General features: G+C 49.8%; 1 protein-coding gene across 3 annotated transcripts in view; it reads left to right on the plus strand.

The window, feature by feature from the left end:
* The window catches only part of LRFN5 (leucine rich repeat and fibronectin type III domain containing 5), a 69550-nt gene that overhangs the window by 39015 nt on the left and 13191 nt on the right, over positions 1-17344 (plus strand). For all 3 annotated transcript variants that reach the window (XM_081196147.1, XM_081196148.1, XM_081196149.1), the window contains exon 2: positions 13467-14883. In XM_081196147.1, the coding sequence (XP_081052273.1) occupies positions 13487-14883 (1397 nt within the window). In that variant the 5' untranslated portion in view covers positions 13467-13486. The remainder of the gene's footprint in view (positions 1-13466; positions 14884-17344) is intronic.

A 17344-nucleotide genomic window follows, 5' to 3' on the forward strand; every position in this document is an offset into this window, starting at 1 on the left:
TTTTTGCAGCTGCCTCACACTGTGGACTCATGTTCAGCTTCTGGTCCTCCAAGACCCCTAGATCTTCTTCACATGTCCTGCTAGTAAGCCAGGTGTCCCCCATCCTATATTTGTGCGTCTGGTTCTTCCCGCCTAAGTGCAGAACCTGACATTAGGATAGTCTTAGGTTCTTGTTTCCTTAAGGCAGGGACAGGAACAGGCAGGTCAGAAGCTGAGCCAACAAGCGGGTCTAGTTTCAGGCATGGAGCCCTTCCCGCCTCCCCACCCCCCAGCTGGAGATGCTGCCAGGGGCTTCTGCAGGAAGCAGAGGGGCTTCTGAATGGCTGGCATCTCTTGCCCCTCTGCGCCAAGACTCAAGTCCAGCACTTTCCCTCCTGATCCGCCACACAAACTCAGCCAGGGGCCACACGCTGTTCCCAGGCAGTGGTGCTGGAAGAATGCCCAGCAGAGGGGGTGGGTGGGGAGAAGGAGGCAGTTGCCCTTGGCTATCACTGCCACAGGAATGTGAGAAGAGCCTGCTGGATCCGGCCAATGGGCCACCTAGTTCAGCATCCGCTTGGTTGGCCAGATGCCCCCAATGGAACACCCCCAAGTGTCACAGCGCTCTCCTCCTCCTCCTCTTCTTTTGCAAATCATCTTTATTGGTTTCTTTTCATTTATATTCATAGAATCACATTATAACATCTCAGTTCTCCTACGGCTAAACATGTATCTCTAAATAATAATAAAGAAAACACAAATAAAAATTTGTCCTTAATCACTTGATTCATTCGTATTCCTTTTATACTTGACTTCCCTCCCCTTCTTACTTGGGTCCTCAGTTTTACTTCTTTGAATGCCTCTCTTAACACATCTGAGAGTTTGTTTTCCTGTTTTTTCCACTATATTTTAGTATTGTTTTTCTTACAGAAGTTATTCTAAACTGGTCAAAATTTTGATTTCCCCGTAACGGTCTTTCAAATATTGTTTGAATATGTTCCAATAAATTTTTTAAAAAAATTCTTTCTCTTATCTGCAAAGTCAGCTTGTCCATCTCCACGCTCTCCTCTTTCTGGATTTCCAGCAACTGGCATTCGGAAGGACTGCCGCCTCCTGCTGTGGAGACAGAGCAGAGCAACCCTGGCCTTATCCTCCTCCTCTGGGAATTTGTCCAATCCTCTTCTGCACCATCCTTGCCTCCTGTGGGGGAGAGTTCCACGGTTTAACTGTGCTCTCCTTGGAGCAGGGAGAGAAGGGGAGGTGCAGGCCTGGCCTCTTCCTCCTTGCACCGGCTGGGGAGGCCTGCTGAGAGGAGAGGGGTGGGTGGGGTCCTCTCCCCCCACCTGTTCCCTGCGCATTATTGCTCCCCTATCAATAATTCACAGGCTGCTGCTGCTGTGGCTCCACCAAGACTCTCCAGCTGCATCCATTAGAGGAGAGATGAGAGATGTCAGGAACCCGAGAGCCGCATCCTGGAGGTGCTGCAGTGGCTCCTGCGAAGCAGCTGACCTGGCGCTTCTCTCTCTCTCTGGCAAAACGAAAGGCAGCAGCTTCTGCTCTCCTCCCTTCCAGCCTCCACATGTTGCCACGGGGTTTCCTCTTCATTTGCACCCCAGCCTTGGGAGGCTTTGCTGGAAGCAGATGGGCTTGGAGCTTTGAGAGCCCGATAAAAAGGCAGCGCTTCAGGAGGCGTTGATGCAGGAGGAAACGTGCTCTCGGGCGACGTGGCTGACTTTTGCACCCGCAGAAGAAGATTGAAGAGCCTGCTGGATCAGGCCAATGGCCCAGCTTGTCCAGCATCCTCTTCTTGCAGTGGCCGACCAGAAGGCTGGAGGTGGGGCCTGGGAGCCTTGGAGAGCCCTCTCCTCCTCCTCTGTGAATTTGTCCAGTCCTCTTTTAAGCCATTCCAACTGGTGTCCCCTGTGGGAGCAAGTGCCACAGTTTAATTCTGTGCTGCGTGAAGAAGTCCCTCCTTTGAGTTGCCCCGACTCCTCCAACGTTCAGCTTCATGGGATGCCCAGGAGTTCTCCGTGTTTGGAGAGAGGGAGGACATTTCCCTTCCCCCACTCCTTGTGGATGGTGTCCTGCTGGAGACTCGGCTCCTACCAAGCTGCCCTTCAGAGCTTTCTGGAAAAGTTCCTTCTTCCCCTCTCTTCTCTCTCTCGCACCCCCCCCCATGCCTTGCAAAGAGAGGGAGTCCGCCTTCAACCCCTGTGAGACTTGCCTTGGTCTCTGTTTCCTGGATCTCCCCCTCCCAATATGATTTAGATTAGGCCTGTGGGAATCTGCCTTATCAGACCAGACCAGGCTCTGTGTCCAGCTTCCTGACACAGGCTCTTGGGGGGGGGGAGAGAAGGAGTTGGAAGGGACCCCAACGCTCATCTCTTCCAAGCACCTGCAATGCAGCAATCACAGCTACAGAATTCTTTCCATCAGCTGTGCCCCTTTGGATCTGCCATTGAGCTCTGGGCTTCTCCCCTGGGAGACTGGAGGCTGGGCTGGGCAGAGACCTTTCTTAGAGGGACAAACAAACACAGACCTATCTTCTTGGTGAAGCCTGGGGTGAGCCTTAGAGGGAGAGGCCCTGCACATTGACGGTGCGGCTTAAGAAGTGACGGCAGTGCAGGGGTTAATCCAACATGGAGCAGTTCAGGAGTTGACGGATGGCTTTCAACTTTTCTCGAGCTTTCCAGGAAAGGTGGGGGTGGCATCTCTGAGCCACTTTCCTTCCAAGCTTGCATGGAACTTGTGTGCCTATTGATCTCTTCCATCTTTGGTCTTGCTACTAAAGGATTCTCAAGGCAGCTCATGATAAATGCCCATAAAATATTAACACTGGATAATTAAAACAATACACAAGCAGCAGGATAAATATACGTGGAGGTCCAGGGAGAGAGCCGCCCACCCCTCTTCTGAAACAAAGATGTCTTTTCCGGAGACGGGGAAGGAATGATCTGCTCTTTCTCCTCTCTCACTTACAACCCCCCCCCCAAGAAGAGACTCTGAGCACCGATTCTCCTCAAGGTCTCCGCAGAGTAAAGGAGTCTGGCTTCACTGAGATGCAGAGGGTGCTAAAAGAAACACCAAGGCTCTCTCCTCACTCCAGATCCCAACGCTTGAAGACTCAGGGCAGGCCAGAGTCCTCTGTCAGGGATGCTTGAGTTGTGATGGAGGGAGGGGGTTGGACTAGATGACTCGTGGGCTACCTTCCAACTCTATAGTGCTGTGAGTCCCACGGTGCAGGGTTAAACCCTGGAATATGTTCCCAGGTGTGGACAGATTCATGGAGGAGGTGGTTAACAGTGGTTAGAAGAAAAAGAAGAAGAGTTTGGATTTGATATCCCGCCTTTCACTCCCTTTAAGGAGTCTCAAAGCGGCTCACATTCTCCTTTCCCTTCCTCCCCCACAACAAACACTCTGAGGTGAGTGGGGCTGAGAGACTTCAGAGAAGTGTGACTGGCCCAAGGTCACCCAGCAGCTGCAGGTGGAGGAGCGGAGACACGAACCCGGTTCCCCAGATTACGAGACTACAGCTCTTAACCACTACACCACACTGGCTCAACTACACCACACTGGTTACTATCCAGAATGGCTCTGCTCTGCAGTTGGAGACAAGTCAATGGTTCTGGATGCAGTGGTACCTTGCTTCTCAAACTTAATCTGTTCCGGAAGTCCATTCTGAAACCAAAGCGTTCCAAAACCAAAGCATTCCAAAAGGTGCGCTTTTCCATAGAAAGTAAGGCAAAACGAATTAATCCGTTCCAGACTTTTAAAAACAACCCCTAACCAGACTCTGGTTCTTAGGACAGGCTCTTCCATAGCTGAGCATCTCGTATCGGGAGGAGTTGACATTCGCTTCCCTGTTGCAAGACCCACCGGTTTGGGGTCAGGCCTGACCTTTGGAGCAATGGAGAGCAGGATCCTGCTCCCTCTTCAGCTCTTCCGGGGCAGCTGCCAGGTCCCCTTTTCACCTTCACCTGAATCATCACCATTGTTTATTTGTGTGCTGCCTTTCCATAGCTAAATCCTTTCAAAATGGAGAGATTCAAAACAAATGAATCAAAACAAACACAGCAAAATTAAAACACTCCCCACATAAGTCGTAAAAGGATTGAAAAATACAGATGCAAAAAATAATAATACCAATAGCAGTGAAATTAGCATCTCCAGAGTTCAATCTTGACCCCAAGATAACACCCTAAACAGCACCCCACCCCAAGAGTCTGCAGGCATCCTGAGAAGAAGGTCTTTCAGGGCTCACAAGTAAGAGGGCCTCTGTGGAAGCCTCAGCTCCTGTAGCTGGAATCAGTCTGCCTGTCAGTCCAGCCATCATCTGTCAGGGACCCAGAGCCCTCCCTTGCCAGGTGCCTCAAGAGGCTCGCAAGGCAGGGAACAGGTCTTGCAGGACTGGCAGCCAAGAATCTTCTCCACTCTGGACCTCCCCAGCTCCTCCAACTCTTCTTCCCAGGACTTCCCTTCCAGGCCCCTTGCCATTCCAGCCTCCGTCCTGGTCTGCCTCCTCCTTATAATGTGGATTCTCATGTGTCTCGGACTCCAGACCAGCCTGGTCAGTGTAGAAGACTCTGTGTGTTTGTCTGCTGGAGACTCTGTTCCCACCAAAGCAGCCTTGGGTTGCCTTTGTCCTTTCAGCCACCTCCTGGTGACCTGCTCAGGTCAAAGACCCTCCTGGCGCCTCCTGCTTGCTGAGCTCACAGCTTCTGCTTCCAGCGTTGGGCCTTTTGCTCTTGGGACCCAGGTCCAGGGTTTATTTTAAAGGGAGGATGTCATCTCCCTGGTGCTGGCCCAGCCTTCCAGCCTGTCAACATCATTTTCCATCTCTGTCAAATCTGTAAGCATTTCTGACTTTTTCCTGTCATCCGTTAACATTTTGCCGTTTCCCCCTAAGCGTCAAACTTCACCTTCCATTGACATCCTCCTCCTTACTCCACGCAGAGCTGGGGAAACCCATTTCTGTTGTTTTCTACGGCCCTTGCCAATCTCAGCTCCTTCTGGGAAGACAGGGCTGCTGCTGCTGCTCTCTCACTCGGGCCCTCCTTGCTTTTGGGTTCTCCGTGGGGGCTTCTGGTAGATCTCTGTGAGAGCCTCATGATGGACATTGTAGTCTGCAATTCTAGGCTGCATCAGCAGGAGGTTGGAATAGATAACCCTCAGGCTTCCTTTAAACAATACAATTCTATGATTCTAGTGTCCCGATCAACAGAAGCAATAGTACCGTGCTCTCTTCTGCCTTGGTCAGGCCATACCTGGAATACCGTGTCCAGTTCTGGGCACCACAATTTAAGAAGGATGTTGACAAGCTGGAAGGTGTGCAGAGGAGGGCGACCCAGATGATCAAGGGATGGGAAACCAAGCCTGATGAGGAACGGTTGAAGGAGCTGGGTATGTTTAGCCTGGAAAAGAGGAGACTGAGAGGAGATAGGAGAGCCATCTTCAAATATCTTAAAGGCTTTCCCATGGAAGAGGGAGCATTCTTGTTTTCTCCTGCTCTGGAGAGTAGGACTCGAGGCAATGGATTTAAGTTCCAAGAAAGGAGATTCTGACTAAACATCAGGAAGAACTTTCTGACAGCAGGAGCTGTTCCATAGTGGAACGATTTCCCTCGGGAGGTTGTGGACTTCTTCCTTGGAGGTTTCTAAGCAGAGGCTGGATGGTCACCTGTCAGGGATGCTTTCGCTGCCTTGCAAGGGGTTGGACTGGATGACCCTTAGTGTCCCTTCCAACTCTATGGTCTATGATTCTGCGCCTGACCCTTCACCCGTCACTTCCTCCGTGGATGCAAGTGCAGGATAGCAGAGTTCCAGGTGTTCCTTCTTTCCTCCTCGGCTTGAGAGATGAGGTTGTCAGCAAGGCATGGATTTATGGGGTGATCTGCTCCTGGCAGAGTTAGATTTCCAGCAGATGCCAGGATAGCTGAAAGCCCCCATCACTACAGTTCTTATCTGCAAAAGTTCAGTCATCTGTTTCAGGAGAGTTTCCTCCTCGTCTTCTGGCTGGCTGACAGGAGATGCCTGTCCGCTCTGCTCTCCTCAGATGTCTTGAATTCCCCTGACTAACATGTTCTAATTGTTATTTTAAGTATTCCCCTCCTCCCTTTTGTACACCGCTTTGACCTTTCTAATACGAAGCAATTAATGAGTTGTGCAAATAAACGAATCAAGCAACTAAACCTTTAGGTTTCAATTAGAAATGCAAACAATGTTGCAAAGGAGTTGAGCTGCTAGCATGAAGCAGTAACCTCATCAAAGGGGGGAAACAGGCAACAGGTTTTTCTTGGTTACAGTGGTGCCTTGGTTCTCTTAATCCGTTCCACAAGTCTGTTCCAAAACCAAAGCGTTCCAAAGCCGAGGCCCGCTTTCCCATATAAAGTAATGCAAAATGGATTAATCCATTCCAGACTTTTAGAAACAACCTCTAAAACAGCAATTTAACATGAATTTTACTACCTAACAAGACCATTGATCCATAAATAAAAGCAATAATCAATGTACTGTACTATAAAATAAATATGACAGTATTGTAGATGATGAAAATTAAATTATTATTATTTTCTTCCTTGCTCTGATGATAGTCATTGTTTGGAGGGGGGGGGGCTTTTATCCATTTCCGCAGTCTCACAATCGTATCAATCAGCTGAACTGGGTTCCACACCGTCGCAAAAACAAATTAACCGAAAAAGCCTCAAAAACAAAAACGCAAAATAAATAGAAAATTAGTGCCAAATACAGAGGTACCTTTGTTCTTGAACTTAATCCATTCTGGAAGTCCATTTGACTTCTGAAATGTTCGAAAACCAAGGGGCAGCTTTTGATTGGTGCAGGTGACCTGGAAACAACAGCCGATGGCCATATCAGACGTTTGGCTTCCAAAAAACGTTTGAGAACCAGAATACTTCCAGGTTTTGGGTGTTTGGGAACCAAGGTACCACTGTACTATCATTATTAATAATATTATCCCTGGTCACCATCCTTGGAGGAGAAGGCTAAGCTCTGCCTCCACAGTCGGAGTCAGCAGTGCTTCTGAATCCAGGAGGGACCAGATCCCTTGGGCTGGGATCCTGCTTGCAGATTTCCCTCTGGGGGATCTACTCTGCTGCTGCGAGAGCAGCATGGCGGACTAGACGGGCCATTGCTTTAGCCTCTCGGCATTCAGAGGCAGCGCCATGCACAAGCGAGATTCTTTCCTGCGCATTTCCTGGTGCCAGTTGCTGGACGTGATGGTCCTGCGCTCGCGTTCCCTGAGCCAGCCTGGCCTCCTGTCCCTGGCATGTGGCTCCTGTTCCTCAGGGGCCACGGGGGGGGGGGACTCTCCCATCTGCTGGCGGGAGGAAGAGCAAGTGCTCCTGTCTGGAATCTGCTTGCAAGGAGTTGTGTAGGGAACGGGAAAAGGATAGTTAGCTGGACTTTATTTCCATGCCGCCTTCTGGCCAGAAAGGACTCCCAAGGCAGCTCTCAAGGAGCAGAAGATAAATAAAACGGAAGCAATAAAATGCAGCTTATAGAAATCTGGGGTAAAATCCGAACATCTCCCCCCACCCAAAAAATAAGGTCACTCTTCCCAAATGCACACAATACTCTTCCTGAGGACAAAATAATTTATGAATGTAAGAAGAGTTTGCTGGATCCGGCCAGTGCCCATCTAGTCCAGCCTCCTGTTTCTGTGTCTGGAGCTTAGCTGCAAATGGCCTGCCTTCCCCAGGGTCAGAGAAATTGGGGGGCTTTTCCTCAAGGATGCGCTTCAACATCACCCTTGGAAGTCTGAATTAATGCAAAAGAATATTCTCCGCAGAAAGGCGTAAATGGTTTTATTCCAAAAATTTATGGTTCCTTCCCAGAACGACCTGCCTCCCTCATGTTCAGGCTGCTGGGGAAAGGGAACAAGTTTAATTGGTACATTTATAGTCCTGGACTGCCTGGCTCTCCGCGAAGGAGCCCAGCCACTTTCTTTCCAACGCAACGTATAAATTGGAGCAATATTGGATTCTGCAGAGAAGAGATTACCCTCTCAGCTGCCTATAAAAATGAATTTGTTTCTGTAAGCTTTTTCCCTTTGTCCAGTGGACACAAGAGTCTCCTGGGCGTCTGTGATGGAGGCTGCAAAAGACCCATCAGTGGCATTGCTCGGCCCCTGGGCTCCTGACACCCTCTGGGTGTGGGGCAGGGGCAGACTGTCCCCCATCAGGGCAGGCCATGGGGGTCCTTGTCTGGGGCTGGGAGGCCGAGCCCTCTGGACATGAAGGGAGTTGGCAGAGGTTGCACACTGACATTTCCTAAACCACAGAGAGCATTTTAATATGTTTTATATCCTGCCTTTTCAACAAAACAGTTTGCAAGGCGGCTAATGTTAAGTGCACAGAACCATGCGGGATGGAAATAATTAAACGGAGGCAGAAGAAAATCAGCAGCAAAGTAATCTTCAGACGTCATAAAGAAAAAAGCACAATCTCCTTCCAATAAAACAGTTTTAACTTGGAAGGAAAGCGAAGTTGGAGCCAAGGAAATTTATCTGGGGGGAAGGGCGATTGCACAGCCTGGATCTTCATCTTGCCTGTGGTTTCAGACATGTGCTCCTAGGATTGCAGAGTTGGGAGGGACCCCAAGGGTCATCTAGTCCAACCCCCTGCAAGGCGGGAGTCAAAGCTGTTTCACCTCTGTGGATGGTTGAGAGGGAGCCAGGAGCTGCCGGGAGACACGAGTTTGGGATGATGGCAAAAACATTGCAGGGGGTCATCTCAATGGTCCTGAGGGTCCCTTCTAAATCTTCAATTCTATGATTCTATGAAAAGAAAAAAGGGACTGAACTCCAGAGGGGCCTCTCCAAAATTGAGGAATGGGCAACAAACCAGCAAAGATGGAAGGGTTGCTGAAAACAAATCTGGACACAGAAGTTGTTGAACTTTTTGGGGGGGAGGCAAAGTTGTTGAGCTATTTTTAAGGAAGTTTGTCAAAAAAAAAATTCAACCCTTCTGACATGGGTTGCCATACGTCTGGGTCTACAAGGACATTTTTACCAATTTTTTGAAATTTCACCCTGACATTATTTCCAATGGACAAATCCTGAACATATGGAAGCCCTAAAATATGGTTCAGTGCCAGCCTGGGCCAAGCAGTGCCCCATTGGGGCAAATAAACTGAATTTCACATATCTACTCTGATGTGGTCTGAGCTGGTGGTGACGGACCAGAAAGAGACTTTGAGTTTATGATCGCAGTTCCCTGTCAGAGGCCATGGAGACACCAGCTCCCCAAAGGCAAAAGTTCATGCGAGGAATCATTGGGAAAGGGGTCAAAAATAAAACTTCTGGCATCCTAATGCTGTCCTATGACACCTTGCATTGTGGGACAGTGTGGTGCACTGGTTAGAGTGTCAGACTAGGGCCTGGGAGACTTGGGTTTAAATCCCCACTTCTTCAAGGGGTGACCTTGAGGGCAGTCACTTACGCATGAAGAAATGTTGCAGCATTTGGTATTTCTTAGCACTCCCTGGCATCCTTTCCACTGTGCCTTCTTTGTGATTGGTGATGCCACTGGGGTAGTTGTATAGGGCCTTTGGTGGCGCTTTCCTCAGCCTGTGCACCTCAAAGGGTTTTGGGTGGTCATATTGTTGTAAGCCAAAAAATAGCTTATCTCTTGAGTTTATGCCAATAAAACCCAGAAACAAGAGGAGTTAGGAGGCCATCGTGGTTTATTGCAAAGCAATAGGTTACAGTCGGATCATTCTGCAAAACTGCAACCCCACCCGATGGTTCAGGCAGTGGTATTTATAAAGTTTCAGACAAAGTATTTCAGTTTTCACCAAACATGTACATCATTAACTCATTTCATGTTTAATACAACATGCACAGTAAACCCTGGAAATTTTGCTGATTCAGTGTTGATTCCCACCAGGATCTGTTACATTGTGTTAGTGTGCATGTTGGGAACCCATGTTACGTGCAGACATTTGCACAGTGTAGCAACTTATGTTCTAGCTTTGAGCTGTATCTTTTTGATTCACATATTACATGGGTAGGCAAACTAAGGCCTGGGGGCCGGATCCGGCCCAATCACCTTCTAAATCCAGCCCATGGACGGTCTGGGAATCAGCATGTTTTTACATGAGTAGAATGTGTCCTTTTATTTAAAATGCAGCTCTGGGTTATTTGTGGGGCATAGGAATTCGTTCATTTTTTTATTCTTCAAAATATAGTCCAGCCCCCCACCAAGTCTGAGGGACAGTTGACCGGCCCCCTGCTGAAAAAGGTTGCTGACCCCTGAATTAGCTGTATTCCTGCCCCAATATTGGGGGGAGGCAACTTGCAAAATCACCAGTTTCATAAAGCAACAGGTTACCATAACTTCAGTATTAGAAGCGCACTCAAGGATTTCCAGGGGTACACATGACCACATTTATGGTGGCCCTTTGGGCCACTGCCACAATATTTCTTCAGCTGCCACTGGTGCCTGCCTCCTAGCTTCCTGCTAAACTCCTGCAACTTTCCTCTGCAAATGCTCCAGTTCTTTTGGTGTTGTTGGTCGTCCTGCTTTTAATGTGCTACGGCACAAGAGCACCTTTGCAAAACACACGGATTCTTTGTGATGGAGCCATCCCCAATTTCCCATTGCTGGAAACCTCAGGAGGGGAGAGGGCTCTTGAGTTCGAATCCGGCTTGCTGGTTTCCCATAATGGGCATCTGGTAGATTCTGTGACAACAGGCTGCTGGGCTGGATGGTCCCCTTTGGCCTGATCCTGCAGAGCTGTGCTTGCCTTCTTAGAATAGAATCATAGAATCATAGAGTTGGAAGAGACCACAAGGGCCATCGAGTCCAACCCCCTGCCAAGCAGGAAACACCATCAGAGCACTCCTGACATATGGTTGTCAAGCCTCTGCTTAAAGACCTCCAAAGGAGGAGACTCCACCACACTCCTGGGCAGCAAATTCCACTGTCAAACAGCTCTTACTGTCAGGAAGTTCTTCCTAATGTTTAGGTGGAATCTTCTTTCTTGTAGTTTGGATCCATTGCTCCGTGTCCGCTTCTCTGGAGCAGCAGAAAACAACCTTTCTCCCTCCTCTATGTGACATCCTTTTATATATTTGAACATGGCTATCATATCACCCCTGAACCTTCTCTTCTCCAGGCTAAACATGCCCAGCTCCCTTAGCCGTTCCTCATAAGGCATCGTTTCCAGGCCTTTGACCATTTTGGTTGCCCTCCTCTGGACACGGTCCAGTTTGTCAGTGTCCTTCTTGAATTGTGGTGCCCAGAACTGGACACAGTACTCCAGGTGTGGTCTGACCAGAGCAGAATACAGTGGCACTATTACTTCCCTTGATCTAGATGCTATACTCCTATTGATGCAGCCCAGAATTGCATTGGCTTTTTTAGCTGCCGCGTCACACTGTTGGCTCATGTCAAGTTTGTGGTCAACCAAGACTCCTAGATCCTTTTCACATGTACTGCTCTCAAGCCAGGTGTCACCCATCTTGTATTTGTGCCTCTCATTTTTTTTGCCCAAGTGCAATACTTTACATTTCTCCCTGTTAAAATTCATTTTGTTTGTTTTTGCCCAGTTCTCTAATCTGTCAAGGTCGTTTTGAAGTGTGATCCTGTCCTCTGGGGTGTTAGCCACCCCTCCCAGTTTGGTGTCATCTGCAAATTTGATCAGGATGCCCTTGAGTCCATCATCCAAGTCGTTGATAAAGATGTTAAATAAGACCGGGCCCAAGACAGAACCCTGTGGCACCCCACTAGTCACTCTTCTCCAGGATGAAGAGGAACCATTGATGAGCACCCTTTGTGTTCGAATCCTGCTTGCTGGTTTCCCATAATGGGCATCTGGTAGATTCTGTGACAACAGGCTGCTGGGCTGGATGGTTAGATTCCACCTAAACATTAGGAAGAACTTCCTGACAGTAAGAGCTGTTCGACAGTGGAATTTGCTGCCAAGGAGTGTGGTGGAGTCTCCTGCTTTGGAGGTCTTTAAGCAAAGGCTTGACAACCATATGTCAGGAGTGCTCTGATGGTGTTTCCTGCTTGGCAGGGGGTTGGACTCGATGGCCCTTGTGGTCTCTTCCAACTCTATGATTCTATGATTCTATGGTTCTGCAGATGCCCTATGCCTGTTCCTGCCTGTTGTGCCTAATGCATTCCTGTTGTGCCTTTGTGCCTGGATTTAAGCAGTGGTCTAGAACAGCAATCACAGCCAGAACATAAAAGCGTTAAATTCTATGGGGGGGGGAGGACATTATGGTAGCCTGGCTGGTGTCATAATGCAACTAACTTTTGCTGCAGGGGAAGGTGGGATTTGTGGATGGGACACAGACAATGGGATGGGCAGAGTTATATGAAGATGATAATTGATTGATTGATTGATTGATTGATTGATTTATACTTGGCCCATCTGGCTGGGCCTCCTCAGCCACTCTGGGCGGCTCCCAACAAAATAGTAAAAATACAATAAAACATCAAAGAATCATAGCATTGTAGAGTTAGAAGGAGCCTTGAAGGTCCTCTAGTCCAACCCCTGCAATGCTAGAATCTCAGCTAAAGCATCCCTGACAGATGTCCCTCCAACCTTGGGGTGAAGTGGGGCTGCAATAATGCAGGAGGGCACCCGGAAAACTTTGCTCAGCCTGGACTGGCAGGACCTCTCCGGGGGTTCAGGTGGGAGTCTTGGCTGGAGATGCTGTTGGGGGGGGGGGTGAAGCCGGGACCTTTTGCGCAGGGAAGGGGGAGCCAGCTTGTTTTCTGCTGCTCCACACAGGAGGACACATTGGATTTCAGTGGCAAGAAAGGAGATTCTAGTGGGGGTAGCCATGTGTCCTCTTTTTCCACGACATGTCCCCCTTTTCAGGGGTAAAATCTCTGCCTGGGTGGATTTTTAAAATTTACCAAAATGTCTCTGGCTATACTTTCTGGAGGAGACATAGACACAACTGGTGGCTGAAGACTTGCTTTCCTCTTCCCTTCTTCTGCCCCCTCAGCAATATTTCACAGCTTCTATAGCCTACATATAGTAGGGATATTTAAAAAGAGAGTTGTCGTAGCGTCCTCTTTTTTGCTCTTCAAAATGTGGCAGCCCAAGTTCTGATCTTATTTCTTGAAAGTTTTAAAGAGGTTTTTTAAAAAAACCTGATAATGTTATTGTCTTATTCAATTTGTAAACCAGTTTGAGGTTGTTGGAGATTCACCCCCCCCCATCAAATGGTGTATAATTTTTATGAAATAATAAATACACAAATAGCTGTTCCATAGTGAAGAGACCCATTGGATTCTTTTGCCGGAGGCTTTTATGCAGCGGTCGGACGACCACCTGATATGGATTCTTTAGCTGTGTTCAGGGGGGAGTCCAGATGGCCCTGGGGGTTCCCTTCTAACAATTCTACACTTTTGTAAAATGAATTGTGCTGGTGGCACTGTGTGTGGGACTCGAACCCGGTGCTCCCCATGTAACCCCTCTCCTCTCTCTCTCTCTCTCTCTCTCTCTCAGCATCCTGACCCCGCTCTACAATGGAAAAACTGCTTCTGTATCTGCTCTTCATTGGCGTAGCGGCAAAGGCTCAGATCTGTCCCAAGCGCTGCGTCTGCCAGATCTTGTCCCCCAACCTCGCCACCCTTTGCGCCAAGAAGGGCCTCCTCTTTGTGCCCCCCAACATCGACCGGAGGACCGTGGAGCTGCGGCTGGCCGACAACTTTGTCACCAGCATCAAGCGCAAAGATTTTGCCAACATGACCAGCCTGGTGGACCTGACCCTCTCGCGGAACACCATCAGCTTCGTCACCCCGCACGCCTTCGCTGACCTGCGCAACCTGAGGGCCCTGCACCTGAACAGCAACCGGCTGACCAAGATCACCCACGACATGCTGAGCGGGCTCCTCAACCTGCACCACCTGATCCTCAACAACAACCAGCTGACGCTGATCTCCGCCACGGCCTTCGACGACGTCCTGGCGCTCGAGGAGCTGGACCTCTCCTACAACAACCTGGAGACCATCCCCTGGGACGCCGTGGAGAAGATGGTCAGCTTGCACACCCTCAGCCTGGACCACAACATGATTGACAGCATCCCCAAGGGGACCTTCTCCCACCTCCACAAGATGACCCGCCTGGACGTCACCTCCAACAAGCTGCACAAGCTGCCCCCTGACCCCCTCTTCCAGAGGGCCCAGGTCTTGGCCACCTCAGGGATCATCAGCCCCTCCACCTTCGCCCTCAGCTTTGGCGGGAACCCCTTGCACTGCAACTGCGAGCTGCTGTGGCTGCGGCGCCTCTCCAGGGAGGACGACCTGGAGACGTGTGCCTCCCCGCCGCTCCTCTCGGGCCGCTATTTCTGGTCGGTCCCCGAGGAGGAGTTTCTGTGCGAGCCGCCGCTCATCACGAGGCACACCCACGAGCTGAGGGTCCTGGAGGGGCAGAGGGCCATTCTGAGGTGCAAGGCCCGTGGGGACCCTGAGCCGGCCATCCACTGGATCTCGCCCGAGGGCAAGCTGATCTCCAACGCCACGCGCTCGCTGGTCTACGACAACGGGACCCTCGACATCCACATCACCACCATGAAGGACACGGGCTCCTTCACCTGCATCGCCTCCAACCCGGCCGGGGAGGCCACGCAGTCGGTGGACCTGCACATCATCAAGCTGCCCCACATCATCAACAGCACCAACCACATCCACGAGCCGGACCCTGGGTCCTCGGACATCTCCACCTCCACCAAGTCCGGCTCTAACGCCAGCAGCAGCAGCAGCAACAACGGGGAGACCAAGGTCAGCCCCGACAAGAAGGTGGTGGTGGCCGAGGCCACGTCCTCCACTGCCCTGCTCAAGTTCAACTTCCAAAGGAATATCCCCGGAATACGCATGTTCCAAATCCAGTACAATGGGACGTATGACGACTCGCTTGTTTACAGGTAAGGAGCCCCAGACAAGTTTGGCCCGTCACCTGCTCCCTTCGCTGGGGGAACCCTTTTCCTTTTGCCTCTTCTTGGCTCTTGAGGGGTCAGGTGGGCTCAGCAGGAGATGGGGAGAAACCCTCTTCATTCAGGTCTTGCCAGCGCCAAATTCAGGACAGTGTGGGACTGGACGAAGGAGGAATGATGGAGACGGCCTTGCCCTCCTGAGTCTTCCAGATAAGAGGAAGACAGTATAGATTTACAGCAGTAGTTTGAGGAAGGTCATGGCTCAGAGGGAGACAAAGAGCAAACTTAGGAAATAATGGGAGAGGAAGTGGGGGGGGAGCAGAGCCGGAGCAGCTGGATGACACATTATCACTAGACAGCATTCCAGCCCCCCCTTTTCCCAGAACCCGGCGGGCAGTGAAAGTAGGAGAGCAAAGGCTTGTAACCAAATGGCCTTAAGCAGCAACTGTAAGGTGGGTGGTGCTGTTGGCGATTGAGGAGAGAAGGGGGGTGGAGATTGCTCAGAGCAACGCCATTGCTCCAAGAGGTATCATTTCTAAGCCTCCCTCTGTGAATATTGAATAAAAGCCATTGGTAAGAGCTTCCTTGTCTTATCTATTCCTGCCAGCCTGCCGTCGGGGATCAGATTCCTTGATGCCTGGCAGCAGGTGGCTTCCCTGAACAGGGCGCTGAGCCAAGGGGGCACAAAATCCAGAAGATCCATAACTGAGACGATCCATTGGTGGAGGGGGCAAATTTTGGCCTCACACAGAGAGCCATATTATGAAAGATTACCAAAGTCCAGCGGCATAGCTAGCTGCTCGGGGGCCCTGTGCCTGGGGTGGGGTGAGCCAGGACGGGGTGTGCTGCACGGAGCCTCCCTGGAGTCTGCCCCCCACCTCCCCCTCAGCTATAGGGTGGCTGAGGGGGAGGTGGTGGGCAGACACAAGCCCCACAGTGCCATTTGGGGCAGCATGGAGCCTGCAGGCACCCGAGCCCTTCGTCACACGCAGGAGAGATGTGTGACCCAGAGCATCTCCCCCCCCCTGCTACACCTCTGCCCAAGTCCGCCCCGGTCTTGCAAGACATCTCCCCACAGGCATTTGGGAACAGACTGCTTTTAACAAAAAGGCTGGCGCTGTGCCAGTTTAACTATAATTATTGGTGTGGCTTCCATCGTTGTTATCTATGCGCTTAGTTTTAACGCTGGCAGTGTTTAATTGTTTTTTAAGGATTGCTTTCCACCTCGTGCTTTTAGAAGTCTTTATTTTTATCTGTATGCCACCTGACAACATTGAAATGCAGAGCCCTGGAAGTGCAAGTGTACAAAACGCAGTTTATGGAAGTCAATCAAAAAATGACAGAAATCAGCAATTTGGGCAAATGGAGAATAAAGGCAATATTCCCATTCTGAAAAAGCAGTCTGGGCATAGGTACATGGAGACACAGCAAGACATGAGTTAACCAACAGTAACATTTCTGGCCCTGGTTTTGCTGCCCTCCAAGGAGCCTGGCTTCAAGGCAAGGGAGAGGTAGCTGGTCTGCAGCTGGCTCCCATAGCCTTACTCCCAAGGAGGCTGGCAGCAGCAAAGGGCAAATGTCCAGAAGGGCAAGGAAGGCAAGTCTCTCTCCCAGCCTCCTAATATATAAAATAATAATAATAAATTGTCCAGTAGCACCTTAGAGACCAACTAAGTTTGTTCTGGGTATAATCTTTCGTGTGCATGCACACTTCTTCAGATACACTGAAGCAGAAGTCTCCAGACCCTTCTATATAGTGGGAGGGTGGGGTGGGGCTTTTCTCAGGAGGGGAGCAGGAGATGGGTGATTGGCACAACGGATATGGTAAACCTGTTGGCGACTGTTAATGACTGCAATTAGTCCTACAGGAAAAAGCAAGGGATAGTATGTAGATGATTAGCATATATAATGAGACAGGAATCCAATATCTCTATTAAGAACAGATCTCTCCATAGTTTTCAGTTTAGTGATAAGTTGTAATTCAGCAACTTCTCTTTCAAGTCTATTTCTGAAATCCTTCTGTAATAAGACAGCTGCTTGGAGATCCAGTATTGAATGGCCTGGGAGACTGAAGTATTCTCCTTCTGGCTTCTCTGTCTTGTGATTCCTGATGTCAGATTTATGTCCCTTTATCCTTTGGCGTAGGGTTTGGCCTGTTTGTCCAATATAGAGAACTGAGGGGCACTCTTGGCATTTGATGGCATACACAATGTTAGAAGATGAGCAATTAAATCGGCCTGAGATGGTATGTGTGATGTTGTTGGGGTCAGTGATGGTGTTGTCCGGGTGTCTGTGGCAGCAAAGTTGGCATCTGGGTTTATTGCAGGCTCCGGTACCAGTGTCCATGTTAAGTCTGGTTGTTGTATTATTGTGGGTGAGGAGTTGTTTAAGATTGGGTGGCTGTCTGTAGGCAATGAAAGGTCTTCCTCCCAGAGCTTGAGAAAGAGAACTG

This window comes from Podarcis bocagei, assembly GCF_964188305.1.
Source record: "Podarcis bocagei genome assembly, chromosome: 1".
Lineage (NCBI taxonomy): Eukaryota > Metazoa > Chordata > Lepidosauria > Squamata > Lacertidae > Podarcis > Podarcis bocagei.